At 37.0% G+C, this 15,288-nt stretch overlaps 1 protein-coding gene across 1 annotated transcript in view; it reads right to left on the bottom strand.

Moving 5' to 3' along the window:
* Window positions 1–2,899: 2,899 nt before the first annotated feature.
* GARNL3 (GTPase activating Rap/RanGAP domain like 3) overlaps window positions 2,900–15,288 on the bottom strand; it is a 31,599-nt gene continuing 19,210 nt past the window's right edge. The window contains exons 17-29 of the mRNA XM_066333039.1: window positions 14,521–14,595; window positions 13,492–13,603; window positions 12,649–12,747; window positions 11,618–11,734; window positions 10,784–10,956; window positions 10,315–10,473; window positions 8,705–8,771; window positions 7,975–8,082; window positions 7,438–7,556; window positions 7,082–7,217; window positions 5,811–6,020; window positions 5,396–5,507; window positions 2,900–4,666 (exon numbers count right to left, since the gene is read on the bottom strand). Coding sequence (XP_066189136.1) covers window positions 4,510–4,666; window positions 5,396–5,507; window positions 5,811–6,020; window positions 7,082–7,217; window positions 7,438–7,556; window positions 7,975–8,082; window positions 8,705–8,771; window positions 10,315–10,473; window positions 10,784–10,956; window positions 11,618–11,734; window positions 12,649–12,747; window positions 13,492–13,603; window positions 14,521–14,595 — 1,644 coding nt within the window. The 3' untranslated portion in view covers window positions 2,900–4,509. The remainder of the gene's footprint in view (window positions 4,667–5,395; window positions 5,508–5,810; window positions 6,021–7,081; window positions 7,218–7,437; window positions 7,557–7,974; window positions 8,083–8,704; window positions 8,772–10,314; window positions 10,474–10,783; window positions 10,957–11,617; window positions 11,735–12,648; window positions 12,748–13,491; window positions 13,604–14,520; window positions 14,596–15,288) is intronic.

The raw sequence follows: 15,288 nt of genomic DNA on the forward strand, positions 1-15,288 counted from the left end.
CAAAAAACCCCCAGCATCAAGAAACCACACCAACCAAAACAAACAAGAATCCCTGCCACACTCTGAAACCAGTAAAGGACTATAACTAGAACAGGCCTTACTTTGCAAACCAGGAAACTGATTGTACATGTGCATTCACTGAACCTAAAGAGCAGTTCTCTCGTGACCATGAATAGCCATAGCCCTTTCAAATTGCATGTGGCTCTTTGTTTCTTATTAGAATGAAGTGTTTTGTTACCTTCAAACACATAAAATATTAATGTGTACTAGATTAAGGAACTGAACAAAAATTACTCCTAGTCTGTACTGGTTTCTGTAGTCCAAACTGGGCTTTAGGGACCTTGGGAACAGCTCATCAAAGTCTCAGCCTTAAGGGCTCCATACTCTGTGTGTGTGTGTAAGAATTAACTTAGCTCATATGTCTGGGGGCTCTTGAGTCCTCATCACACTTCAAAATTGTGGTTATGATTTATATGCATGCTGTAATTCAAATGCAGGACAAAGATGATGAGTAGCTCAAAGTAGTGCATATCCATTTTGAACAGCTTTTGAATGCTGGTGCATGGGTGTGTGTACTGGACTAAATGATAACACAGTGGTCCCTTCGACCCTCAACTATTTTGTGATTCCATGCATCATTACCCATGCTGGTGAGAACGCACAAGTACATTCTAAGTTAATTACCTGTAGAATCTGATGCCTGCCCCAATGGAAATGACATTCTTAGAGTTTCGTCAGACTAAGGCACAAGGATGAAGTGGTGACCGATACCATTTAGCCAGGAGTTAAGAGCCCTGCCACTGCCAACAAATCCAGCACATTGGGACAGAAAGTATTTCTTGCAGAAACTTGGACAGAGTCCAGAATGGGCCTTGAGTTAAACTTAGCTTGATAACAAGTGTTCAATCTGGTAACAATTCTTCACAGAAACAATTCCTTCCATCCATCTGTAGCAACATTTTTCAGTTTTCCTGTAAGAATAACACCCATCTTACAGAGTTGTAGATACAAAGGTTATCTTTTCTCCTAACCATGAGATGGTCAGCCAGCATCAAGAATGCAGCCTATAGGCAGCTTTAACATCCAGTGTGAAAGGAGAAAGGGTTGTGCTTATGGTGGACACAATTTGTGCCTAAGACTACTTTTTAAGCTGTAGAGAGTAAATGCATGCACATGCTGGAAAAACAGAGGCCAAACAACACAGCCCCAGTGCTGGAGTGAATGATACTACAGCCATCCCAGCAGCCTTCCAACAAGCCTTCTCCTCTAACACCAATCTTAAGGAGAGGTTCCACAGATTTGTAAGACCTTTGCCCTTTATAATGATGCACGAGAGCTTATGTATCAATACCACCAACTGCCTCTAGATTTTAATTAGCAGTCGAAATGGTAAGGATGATCTTTTGAGAGAAACAATGGCTAGAAGCTAATTCTCATGTGAAGAGACAGAAATCATGGTGGTGTGATCATACTACTAAAAACTCAAAGAAGTCACATCCTTATACAACAGAGGTTTCTCCTGTTACACCAGCAATTTCACATGATTGTGTTGGTATTTGTTCTTTTGATGCAATAAATGTGATAAAGATCTTCACAGAATTTGGTTCCTGTGGCTTGTGTCAAATAAAATTGGAATATTTTTTCCATGTTCTCTGCCTTCTACCTATATTCTGGGCTGTTCTCATACAGTAGGTAGGTAGTAAATTACATATACATGACTCTAAAGCCTCAGCTACCATCTCTAGGTGTCATATAACCCAAACTCTCTACTGTATCACTCTCTACTTCTTCTGCCACATTAGATATTATCCCACTATGACACTCTGATTAAGTACAGAAGCAAAAACTCAAGAAGTCAAAGCCTTGTTAAGGCACTTACTGGATATATTAAGAATGAAGACATTAATTTTTTTCCAAGATTCAGCTCCTTCCTGTCCTGTATGAGTAATGGTCTATTAAGGTCTGGTAGTCCCGGGTGTGACCTGCTTAACAGCTTGTACCTGACCCATTAAGTTAAGCTATAGCATAAAAACAGGTGGGAAGTGGGCAGGGATCCAGTTTCTGGGCTTCTCTCTTAAAATGATACCAACATCCTGTTCTAGGTATGTACCATGAAGGCAGTATAATCTGGTTTTGTCTAGCTTCAATAATCCAGTATCTAGTTCATTTGCTAGATGTCATCAATGCTGTAATTACAGGCAGACCTTCTAAGGTTTTTTCTTTCTCTCACACACACACAGATTCCCACCCCTCAACACTCTCTTAATTCACAGTAATACTTTACAGCCACTGGCTGCATTTCTAGTTCAAGAAAATAACTCCTGCTTTATAGCCCTTCCTTCTATAATCATGTTTAGGACATAATGCAAGTACTGTATCTATATGATATTCTGACTACCATCATAGCCAGTAGTCAAGCTTTCTGTCAAGCTCTTCTCATTCTTCCTGTTCTCCCTAGTGCTCTATCTCTAAGGCTACTCTTTCAGGATACCTAAGTATATGTTTGCTCAGGTTCTTCAAAACAAGATTTAAAATCTCCATATATTGCTTCAACTGCTATCAAACAATGGTTAATAATTTTAAAACATGCTGAAATAGCACAGGTGAACATCTGCAGTATATTTAAAATCTGATAGCCTAAAAAGGTAAAGCAAAGTTTCCAGTTAAAATTTTAACTAAAGCCCCAGCTTTGCAACACACTGGTACAGTTTTCAAAAATAGCCACAAACCAGAAATCAAATATTACATTGAGAAAGCTGTTCATGGAAAAAGCGGGTTCTTCTCCTTTCTAAAAATATGTAAGCACCAGCAGTGACCCCAAAAGTGGATTCAGAAGTGTTTACAACTTCCTTGAAAATAAGTACCGCATGGTACTTTCAGACTGCTTTTTTTTAAAAAAAACCTTAACTGTTGAAATAAATTAGGAATGGACGAAGTAACAGAATCTCTGGAAACAACATTCTCAAAAAAAAAAAAATCACAAGTTTTTGCAAAGACTTTGATTTGGTACTTCCTTTTAGATGCTTATTAAGGTTCACACCACTCATCTGTGACTGCAAAAACCCACTAAAAGACTAATAGACTAGACTAATCAGTGTTGAAAATATTGCTTCTTCTGTTGATTAGCCACCCCAGCTGAGAGTAAGACCAGATAAGACCTTGCATATTTTCTTGAGTGAAGCAATTCAGCCATTATATACAATAAAATGAGAAAAAAATCACTTTGCAAAACCAGTTTTACATTCAGACAGATGGCAGCAAAAGGCACGCATCTCCAGATGATCATACTTGAACAAAAGTAAAATAATGACATACAAGTGGTATTATGAAACAAAATCAAGGATACAGAAGTATTTCTACATATAGAACAAGAAACACTTGCAAATAAAGCTGAAACATCATGTATAGAAAGGCTTTCATGGAAAAACCTCAAACCCAAACAAAATCCTTGCAAAGGTGCTCAAGAGGAAAGGGTTTAAAAAAAAATCAAACTTTAAATATAAACCCCTGTCCTTTAACACAGTAAGACACAAGATGACTATTTCATCATAGAAGGCTAGCTTACTAGCAATAAAATTTCAGTCTGCATCCAGTTATGTAAAAGTACAGCTATCTGAAATAATGACTTACACTGTTGGTGCAAGTGCAGACAACAGCTAATGATGATGTCTGCATAAGAATCTTTTTGTAGTCAAAGACAATTGGGGTTGGCTCCTCTGCCTGTAATGGAAAAATCTGCAGATACACCATAATAAGAGTTTTCCAGTAGATGGACTGGGGTTTTTGTCCAGCAATTTTTGTTTATTTGTGGCTTTTTTAGGTTTTTTTTTAATTTCCAATTTTCGAGAAATATTCTGGAAGTTTGTGTTTCCTATAGAAAGTTTCTCTGTTCAGGGATTCTTTATGTCAAAAGAGTTTTCAAGTTTCTGTAGACAATGAGCAAAGGAAACACCATCTTCATATCTCACCTGATTCCACAGTGAACATACCACAGATGCATCAATTTAGGGACTGACTGCACTGTTTGAAATGATCTCACCTGCAAGTCTTTCGTTGCTGTTTTGTTTTTTAAAGACCAAAAAAACCAAAAGCAGTGATCTATGTTACAAAACTCTTCTTCCAGCATGATATACACTGTTGTAAAACAACTCGTGATAGTAATAACAGCAATTAATTTTGCTGCATGTCATTTAGGTGAGTCAAATTACAAGAAGTTTAGAACAAGTAATACTTTTTGTTTACTTCAGTTTCAGCCTTAATTTCTCATTGATTACCTACTGTTAGAATGCCACGAAAAGTAATGCTTCATTAACTGAGAAAACATACCTATGTCATAGATATAAGCACCACCAAATCAGGCTGTGTTAACCAGAACATGGGTTCTACAAGAATTTATCACCAGACTTCCACCCACATTTTACCACCAAAAGCAGTGTTTGTGACATTGCCATAGAGCTTACAGAGTTGTAAGAAAATGTGAAGTAAGGAAGAAAGGTTTTAAAAGTGTCTTCATTTTAAGTCAATGATGTCTTCATCATATAAAGAAATCAGCTGAAATGGATAGCTAGATGGTGAGCTCTCCTCCCTGTTTGCTGAAGTATCAGGATCTGAACTAGTGGAAAGATGACGTCTCTCAGTACAGCCTTCAAACGAGCTTGAGATTATCCTGCAAAGATGAAAACAGAAGTTACTGAAAAAAATACACAGGTCAGACAGGGCAGGAAGGAACAATGGCTATTTCTAGATTCAATCAAGTTATCCTAAAGATAGACACAGACCATTACAACCGAGTTTCCTCCTGTAAAATAATCAAAAGGCAGTAATGAAGCCCCTCAGGCAAATAATTTCCACATAGGGAAATACATCAAACATAGTTTTACACTGCAAGGAATCTTTTGTTTTGTTACTCCAGTCTCCTGTATCTTACCAGTATTCTGTATTCTGCCAGTACTCTATGAAACGTAGGTTATGGAAACAGTGAAAACAAGAGAATGGCACTGGGGTCAGAGGCAAACAGATGAATGCTGTGGTATTTTTTCACAAAATGTATTCTGAAAATAGCAACACAAGAGCATACAAAGAAAACAACAAAAGAGTCTGCAAAGTGCAGCTGCAGTAGTCCCAATCTTTATAACAGGCTCAGCTGCAGCAGGTCCCCACAGAATGCCATGTAGTCTTGACTTGCTCATTAGCATGTCTTTAGCAAAAAGTGTAACTGCTTCAGTACTTACAGGATTCAGATACTCTATCAAACACATCAGCATGGAACTGATGCTGATGCTGATACACATGGATATAGATCTCAGTTAGCCTCACGCCAATTGAGATAAGTATGAGCAGTCAATTCCGAAAATATTTATAGTTTAACTTAGGCTTTTTTCTAAAGTATATTTACCTGTCACTACTAGATGATCTTACGGCTCCCTGCCTGGGGTCTGACTGTCTTCGAGAAACTTTTTTTAGCTTCTGTGCACTTTCTGTCTTGGGTATAGGCTCATCCAAGAGGCCTCAATAAAGGAATAAAAGACTTAATACTTTCAACAGAAAACAAAGCATGCATGAAAATGTTAAAGTATCTGTTGCGGATTTCCATTATTAATTATTTCTACCTGGCTTAGAATATGGCCATCTTATACATGATCAAACAATAGCTATACTATTTGCAAATAATGCTTCCTCACTGTTTCTTTTTTATTTTAGTAATTTATGAAGACTAGATGCATGTTACAAACCTACCTGTCATGGTGCAAAGATCAGAAAATATACGTTTGACAATTGGTGTGTAACACTGAGGAATGAGGAGAGTTTACCCAGCAATTCTTTACGTGTTCTGCTTGCAATTTCTTTAATTTCCATACGAGATAAAGACAGTGACTGAGTAACGGGAAGAGAGGTAACGCCACTTGATGTTGTAGTAGTGATGACCTTGGGAGCCAAAGGTGACTTCAGAGGTCGTTCAATGCTTCGCCCAACCAGATTGCTGAGAGGTATTTTATACAGGTTTTTGCATGGAACTTCACCTGGAACACAGAAAGAAAGAAGAACATAGCACTTGCACGATAGAATCAGTTCTTAATAAGTCCAAATGAAAAGTTATAAGGACAAGCTATACTTGTTGAGCTGGGCACTTTTTAACTGAAATGACAAAGATCTTTCTTGCTCTAGAGACCTTTCAATACAAATAAGCTAGGGGAAGGAAGAAATAAAAGCAATCTTAGAGAGAAAAAGAAGATTGACTCTTGGCAACATGATGAATCAGGAGCAGAACCAGAAAGTAAATTTATATGACTTGCAGCTGGTACTCTGACTATTACACTGCAGTCTGTGTGGTATTTCCTATGTGTTTTAATATACTGGAAACATACCGAAGCCTAGATCTCAAGTGGTTTAAATTATGACTCCTCCCCTTAGGTAACACAAAATACCACGTTTTCCTAATTCCTAGAAGAAAAAAAACCAAACCAAATCCCAAACTTACCATTAAATAGTACTGCCTTTAACAAATTCGTGATTACCTTATCCTTTTCTTTTCTGCTAACAGTAAAGCAGCAGATTTAAGGAAGAAATGTGTACCATCTTGCATTATCTAGTTAATGTTCCCTTATTTCTCCTTTATTGTCACGCTACAGATGGACTGTTCATAGATCATGTTACACTAAATTGTCTGCACAAAGTTTTTTGAGGCTTCTTACTTTTGTTTGGCGAAAGAGCTTCAGCCATTCAGTGGTTGTTCAGCTCTTCTTAAATGAAAGGAATAGCGTATGTGAAATGTCAAGCTTTCTTACAATTTTATGCCCCTTTTTGCATTATTACTTGTGGTCATATTGCCAAAGATTCATCAAGCTACTGAGGTTTAATTCCTCCCTTCCCTCAGAAATTATTTCTTCAGAACAGTGCTACCATGTATTCAGTAAAGATACTACAGTGCAAAAGCTCAACCAACTGCTTCATACGTGTGGAAAATAGAAAATCTCTTATACTCCACACTTTCACGTAGGAACTCACTTTTTTTTACCATCTTTACTGAAGATCAGCCACACCGAGATGTGATAGCTGTTGGAATGACTAGAGATCACACTACCTTCTAGAGAAGGAAGAGGAAATTCTGGCCTTTCGTAAGCTGTCGGTGTTTGAGGAGAACTCTTTGAACTCAATTCCTTAGAGCTGCTGTCAGATGATCCACTTACTGCTGCAGTAGCTTTAAAATAAATATCAGACTGAAATGACAAATAACCCATCATTAGTACAGTGACACTTTCTTAACCATCTGATTCTCTTTGTCTTTGATATAAACTAGGACACAGATGAAGAATTATTGCAGATAAAGTAGCACATATTTAAGTTTTGTTTGTTATGTTTTTAGTGGCAGCAACTTTTAATGTCAATTAGATCTCCAACATATCACAGAAATAGTCAAAGATCATTTTTCTGTCTCACCCTTGATGCTACAAGTTGAAGCTCAGGCACAACTGCTGTGTGGACTAAGTTCCCATTGACCACTAACCGGATCTCAATGGAATCAGTAGTGAAGGCAAGAACATAAGGGAAAGCACAGACTGCAACGAAATAGAAGTTATTTAGCAAGGAAAAACGGTTAAAGCAAAAGTTCCTTGGATGCCCCATGAAAACTGTTCTTGACCTCTTCTGGCATGTTCCTTTCCTATGAAAAGCATTGTCTAACATACTGATGTACACCAAGTTACACTGAACCTGAAGACAATTTCACTCTCCATACCCAGCAGAATGTAGAGTTAATGGAAAATGACAAATGCAAAAAAGTGGAAAAAAGTTAAGCAAAGGATGAACTTGCTACCAAGGTTCCACTTTTCAAAATTATCATATTCAGAAACTTAAGTCAAATAGCATCATGAATGTAACATGCTTATTTCCAGAATACTGTAATTCCACCAAGAGACATGTGCAGGTGAAAATGGTAATGAAAAAACCATCTACTAAAAATAGATATTTTCTTACCAACAGCATAAGGAACTTGATTCCAGCTGAAGTGGAAGTCATAAGCTGATGGCTGGACCAGTGGAGAACCTCCACTGAAAGGATATACCTTTCTGTATTGACAAATATCTGTAGCAAAACAGAAAAATGAAGCAACCTTCACTTTACACTGTAAGCGACCACCACCCATTTTATAGGGAGTTTTGCAGAAGGGTGGACATTGCACACACAATGAAACATTTATGCAGGATAGCCAAACAGCTAAGCAAAATTTGCTTTCTCTGTCAACACATTGGAAAGACCAAAAGACATACATTTTAATAAGCTGTCATATTTCACAATGTAAGTATTACTGTTTCAGCAGGTATCAGGTCCTTAACTTGTCTATAGATAGAGGAACAGGCAAGAAAAATTCAGAAAGCAGTGTCTGCAGAATTGTACCTCTATGCCTTTCACCTAGCCATACGTTCACATAATTTACATTTCTTGAAGACTGTTACACACATGGGTTATTACAGACACCAAGATTTCATAAATCATATAACCTGCACATCTATAAAACTTTTAGTATGACTAAAATACCCAAATTTCTAATTTCACCACTATGTCTTCAGTTCCAAAGAATGTATTTTGACAAACTTTCCATGAAACACTAACATTTATTTTCAGGTACAGACCTAGACTGCAATGAAAGAAGATCTAAATATGCAGATTGAGCTATTACCATTTCTGGCCTTCCATGAACACTTACAGTTATAACACAACAATAGACCAGCTTCACCATCTTCATATACATCAATAGCTGCAACAAAATTAACCTGCAATGATAATGGAAAAGATTAACAAACAGGCAGAGGATACTGTGGTTATTACAAACAGGATTTACCTAAGGATTACTGAACAATCTGAGTTTACAAACTGAAAAGCAATGATGGTTAAACTACAGTATTTTTTACATAGATTAGGCTACATAAATTCTCTTCATTCCACTTTGGTTTTGTCATTTACATTTAGATTAAAAACAAACCACAACAGCCACAAAAAGTAGGATATCTGTTCAGGAAATGACACCTCACTAGTGAAATGCATAAAGTTACATTAAGGAAACGCTTCCCAAACCATATACACTTGGACAGAGAGACGGTTGAGAGACTGATTCCATGAAAAGCAGTTCTTTGACCTTCCTTGATTTAAAATTACTGTGGAGGTCAAGAACTGTCAGGCAAGCCTGAAAGTTTACACATCCATACCAAATGCATTTTGACCTATCTTTTGTAGCGACTGAAATCCATTGCTGCTCTGTTGTCCAGAGAAATAACCAGGCAACCCATTGCAACATCATAAAAATCACTATCTCAGCTCATATTAATTGTCTGCTTCACTTGCGTTCCTAAAGGCAAAAAGGATTCTGGTGTGCAAAAGAAATGAGAGTGGTGGATGGTGATGATGATGCACTTCCCCATTCTTTATTTCTAGTTCCTCCTCATCCAGATTAGGATTGATTCCCAGTGCTCAACTTGATCAACCATGCCAGGAGCACCTCTTCATCACCAGATCCAAATAAAAATACAGATGATTTAAAAAGAAAATAACCTATCAAGAACTATCAAATGAAGAAAGTAGTCCCTTATCTCATTAACAACAACAGATTAACTGTGCAAAATCTTCCTTTTTTTTTTTTTTTTTTTTTTTTTTTTTTTTTTTTTTCCTAAAGCTACATGCCCACATCCCTAGTTAGAACCTATCTTTCATGGAGCAGGAAACACTGCAACTTTTTCTGAAAACCAAGATATTTACTTAAATCCCAAACCTATGTCCTAGATAGATAGATTCAGTTATTAGTTGGCTGGACAGCAGTTTTTTTAAATAGAAGGATAAGCTATATGTAAATATTTTAGCTATAAACAAGCAAATCTGAATAAGATATTAGTGGTGAACCACTGAAGTTATTCTGATACAATTTTTTAAACAATAAAATACTGATACCACAAAAATAAAGCAAAAAGCAAACTACTGGCTAAGAAAGAAGAAAAATTAATTTTTGACAACAACAACATTTCAGAGCCTGAAACATGGGCCTTTTCCCAACATCATATCTTACAACTACCTCTCTTGGGAGTTACAATCACACCCAAAAAGGAATATCCCAAAAGGATATCCAAAAACAAATATCCCAAAAGTATCCCAAAAGGAATAAATGTCTAAGAGTGCCCTAAAGCAGCAGTTATAGAACTAAAAAGTAACACACATGACCATCTCCATAAATTACACTCCTAGGAGGTCAGTACAGCACGCACTGAGTCTGCAACAAATTACGTTCAGTGAGGGTCTGCAAAAGAAGTTTCAATGATGAAAACTTACCCTGTTTGTTTCAATGTGATGCAATCTATAGGACTCCCCTGTACTCTCATTGACTAAATCAAACTGATGCCGATACGCTACACAGATCATATTGTCACTGTCTCCAGTAGGTCCATCCACCAGCGTCATAACCACTGGAGGGTCAGAAAGGCATATTTCCTATAACATAAATAACAGAATTACTTTCTTTTTCAAGTTCCTACTGTGGGTGCTGCAGGTACTCCATGATTTTAAAGGGATGTTTTCAAACCACAGAAGCATAACAAAGAACAAGCAGAAACAATTCTTTAAAAATCTGTAAGTTTTATTTAGCATATATATGATTGAACTCCACCATATGGCTTCTCACTTTTCTTTGTCTGTAGGTTCAGGAAGATGATAAAGCATAGCCTGTTTTCCCTGCACCCCCCTCACACTAGCGGAGTGCTGCTCAGTGTGTTAAGATAATTAGTAACTAGATTACACATACCCGGATGTACTGGAACTCCTCTACTGGAGATTCAGGAGATGATAGCAGAAAGGTGCTGGTTAAAGTGTTGTGTGAATTATATTTCTTTGTGACGAGAAGTAGTTTGTTCCGAATAGCCACAACAATCCTCAGTTCGTTTCCATGGTGAGTATTAATGGCATACAAATGGCAGCCTGAGGAAATAATGTTCTAGACTCTAAGTGGTTGGGGTAGGGTCTGATTTTCTTTGTATTTGTATTACTACAACAGGGCTCTGATGGATGACTTGGCAACACAGAATTAAAAACTCCTCAACAGGACTACATGGACTTCTAGGAAAAGACTATGACTCTTTTGAAATCTACTTTTACCCTTAATCCTAAGTACATGGATTGTCACTATTCTGCAAGTTCCAGCTTTTCAAAGCAGCTTGCTTCTGAACATCAGGAAACATTTATTTCTACAAAAATAACAGGCAACACCCAGACTGATCTAAGCATTACTATTTAATGGGGATTTTGCCAGTGTTCCTCCAACTTAAAGTGTGCTTTATTTCAGTCTGACATCCCCACAAAATTCTTCTCATACCTCCCAACCCTGAAATCCTATTTTTCTCTAAAGCTTTTCATCATCAGCAATTGCCAAGTAACGTGGTTTTTTTATAACATTCAAAAATGTCATGCTGGACTGTACTAGAGTAGTTTTCAAATATAAGCTTAACAAAGTTTGAATTTACGGTCCAGAGTAAAAACTAAAGGTGAACACCTACACCTGCCTAAAGAGAGCTAATAAGCTCCTGGCAACTACCAGCATCAAATCATAGTGGATGTTTTTAACACAGGATAACAATATCACCTTTTGTTCTCTCCAGTTTATTTTCTCTGCAGTCATATTTGCTTCTTATCATTTTTTTAGTCTCTATATCTTTTTGGACAGCACTGAGTCTGAAGACAAGGATACGAGAGTCTTTCCCTGATGTATGGAGAGAACCAGAAAAAAAAAAAAAAAGTTAAAAAAGAGCATGGTAGTCTGAAAATAATACTTTCAACGAGAAGTAGCACCTAACAAACAGAGCAAAAGAAAACAAAGCATAGTACCTCTCTGGGGACAGAAGACTTATGAACTCTCTAGGATTTACAATTCTAGTAACCAATCCCTTCAGTACAGTTAGCCGAGTTTCCCATTAGGTGGTGCTGCACCAAAGAATGATTTGAGAGCTTCCAAACAGTGAAATGCACAATATTTTGCAAAAATATACAATCTTGAAAAATAACAAAAATATAATAGATAAAAACTACAGGGCAAGAATGAAAGGGTTAACTTTAAGAGCTGGAACCATCCAGGTGAGCAAATGATAACTGGATTATTAACAGAGTTTGAACCCTTCAGGATACAGAAGGGGTTTCTCTAGAAATTTCACAAACTTCCCAGATCTTAAGAAATGTCACCCATTCTCCAGGTGTCTTGAAAGAACTGCAAATGGCTCTCACATAGTCTGAGCTAGTTCTGTAAGATCTCGGCGTGAATTTCATGAGATGCAATCAAATTGGGCAACTCCCAGTGATACAGACGGAACCACGTTTTATCCAAAGCTTGGATAAACAGAACTTCAGCAAATACTGAGGAAACAGACATAACAGGGTAAAAAATAATAAACCAACCATATCTGTAATTTTTTCCTGAGTTATACATGAAGAGCCTCATCTTGCTTTGTGTATGTTCCCTTTATGTAACTCAATCATAGACTACTGCGTAAAAACCACCATACTAAAAACGTAAACATTTTATGCCCATTTAATCCTTCTAAACAAGACACAATTGTCATACATACATACCCAGCAACACCCGGAGTTATGCAAGAATCCAAGAAAAGAGACCTCTCCTACCTTTGTCTGTTCGGGCAATCAAAAGATCCAGAGCTTCCAACACATTCATCTGCTTTATTTGGAGAGTTTTATCAAATACTTGCACTGACGGTTGGCCATCTAAAAAAGAAATACATATGTATTCAAAATCCTACTAAAACTTGTTAGATGCTGGTTTTGAACCATTTCTTTCTTCTAATTAAAGTCTTGGGGTTTTTCTTACAAAAATGAAAAGGGAAAAAAAACCTAAAAAGAACCGCACAAAGCTCCTACATGTGCCACAGCATCACAGGCAATATTTTCTCACAGGGGAGTTTTATTATTGTCATGAATTAGATTAAGCAACTGAAATCTAGAAGTGACATTCCTTTGGCAAGTTTGAGAATTATGTCCAAGAACTAACTTCATTCCCTCAGTCCCGCTGGCCTAAGTAGCACACAGAGGATAATAAGGGATAGGAGTAGCAATATCACTGCTAAGGGAAGAAGCAGGATTTTATGTCATGTATGCCCTTGGCTGCATGCTCACTATTATCAAGGGCTAAGAAACCAGACAAGCCATTTAGACACTTCTTGAACCCGGGTGCGACCTCCTACGGCTTTTGAGATGGTCAAGAAAAAAACATCTGAAATAAGAAAACATTCAGAAATCTGCATTAACACTAGCTCCCCAATATGGCTTGATTCTACTGCAGAATGAATTTTTGCAACTAGGTTACATAAATGTAATAAATTTACTTGGATTAGTAACTATCCCCCTACATAAAGACCTACTAACATCTGAACAGAGTTTATGAATGTACATTTTCAAGAAAATGGTCAGATACATAAAAATTGACACAAAAACACTAGATCATTTACTAACCATCTATTAACAAGATGCCAGCATCTGTAGAAACCAGCAAGGACTGGCCCCAAGAATCTGCACAGACAACCTCATGAGGAAAATTACTGCAGAAAGACTGAGATTCCCAAGGCTATGAAGTAACATAAGGGATACATATTAAGTACACTAAAAAATACAGATCATACAGACACAGAATGTGATGGACAATGGCAATAACATGTAAATGTTTTTGGCAGGATACATTTCCAAACAGTATATTGTTGGAATTTGAAATATCAAAATTGAACTCATTGTCCTGCAGAGGACTTTCTACATCAGTTCTGGTTTGGAGACTAGTAAGTGTAAGACACACACCTGAAATCTTAGAATTGAAACACATGCAGTTGAAACTCAGTGCAACCCTCACACAATAATTGTTTTCATTTAAAAATCCCAAACCTCTACACTTAAAACATATGGTACCATTATGCATACACAGTTTGCTTACATTTTATGGTTCAGTTTGTGATGTTTAGTTCTAGCACATGGTACAGTTAAAACTGCCTTTCTGCCAAATTGTACTTCCATCCTGTGTACACTATACTTACCTTCCAGAGCCTGCCCCTCCTCTCCCAATTTATATATTAGTTGGAATCTCTGAAATTCTAGAAGCAATTCTGAAGCTTCTGTATATAAAACACATGCAGAAGAGTGCAGCTGGCATACTTCACTCCCTAATGACTTCAAACCAAATCCAGTATTACAGGAAACAAATACACAACCGAATCTTGTTTTAAACGTGCTGAAATTAAAATAAAAAATTATTGCCTATGGAAGATGTCACGTTCATCGAATTTTCTCAGGTATAAAAATGTCCATATTTGCTTTAACTTGAGAAGCGCTTCTGCCTCATGCTCATCCTTTATTAATCTAATAGTGACTGCAGAATCACTTTGACACTGTACCTTTCATTTTTTCTGCTGCAGTATCTAATTACAGAAGTAAATAAATAGATACCATACTAGATAATGTTTAATGTTTCATAACTTCTCTAACAGTTTCACTCACCTCCTTTTTATAAAAGCTTGTGGTTGCCACGTTAGCTGTGGTATCCCCTTTCACAGTGGTTTTCAATTTCAATGCCTAATACAAACAGACGTTTTATTTAAACTGAGTTTTTGTCAGCAATACCCAAACTAATGACTATATAAAAAGGACAATTTAGGGCTAGAAAGTAATTTTAGTTTGGAATTCCAATGCCATTTTAAGTAATGAAAAAAGAAGCAGAATTCTGTATCCTCAACAACATCTGCATAAACCACTAGATGTTTACTAGGTATCTTCTCAGCCAAAACATATGTTGGCTGTTTCTTTAGGTTTTTTGGTTTTGTTTTCGTTTGCTTGCTTTCTAAATGGCAACTCAGAAAATAAGAGCCAAATGTAGTAACAGATAAAAACCTCCACCTCAAACTGTAGAACCTAACCATCTACACAGTTTACTTTATAATATAGCCAGATAGAGGATCCTCTTGCCAGTTATACAAACTGACCTTTTATTTGCAAAACACCAAGGCAAACTGTATATACGTCTGTCTATATATATTGCCAAGGCATCCCAAGGACAGATCGTCACTGGACCACAAATACTTCAGTTAGAAGTAACTAGAAGCAAAGGCCAAAAACTCCAGTGAAATATCATATACACATAGTCTCATTGACTTACACAGTAAGTCTGTAGCCTATATTCCTCTTTTGCTAACTTCCGCAGCAGTATTCCTAGAAGACTGTGATACCTGGAATTGTCACAGCATTCCTTAAAGCAAAGTTTACAATTAA

Source organism: Sylvia atricapilla, chromosome 19 (assembly GCF_009819655.1).
Source record: "Sylvia atricapilla isolate bSylAtr1 chromosome 19, bSylAtr1.pri, whole genome shotgun sequence".
Taxonomy (NCBI): domain Eukaryota; kingdom Metazoa; phylum Chordata; class Aves; order Passeriformes; family Sylviidae; genus Sylvia; species Sylvia atricapilla.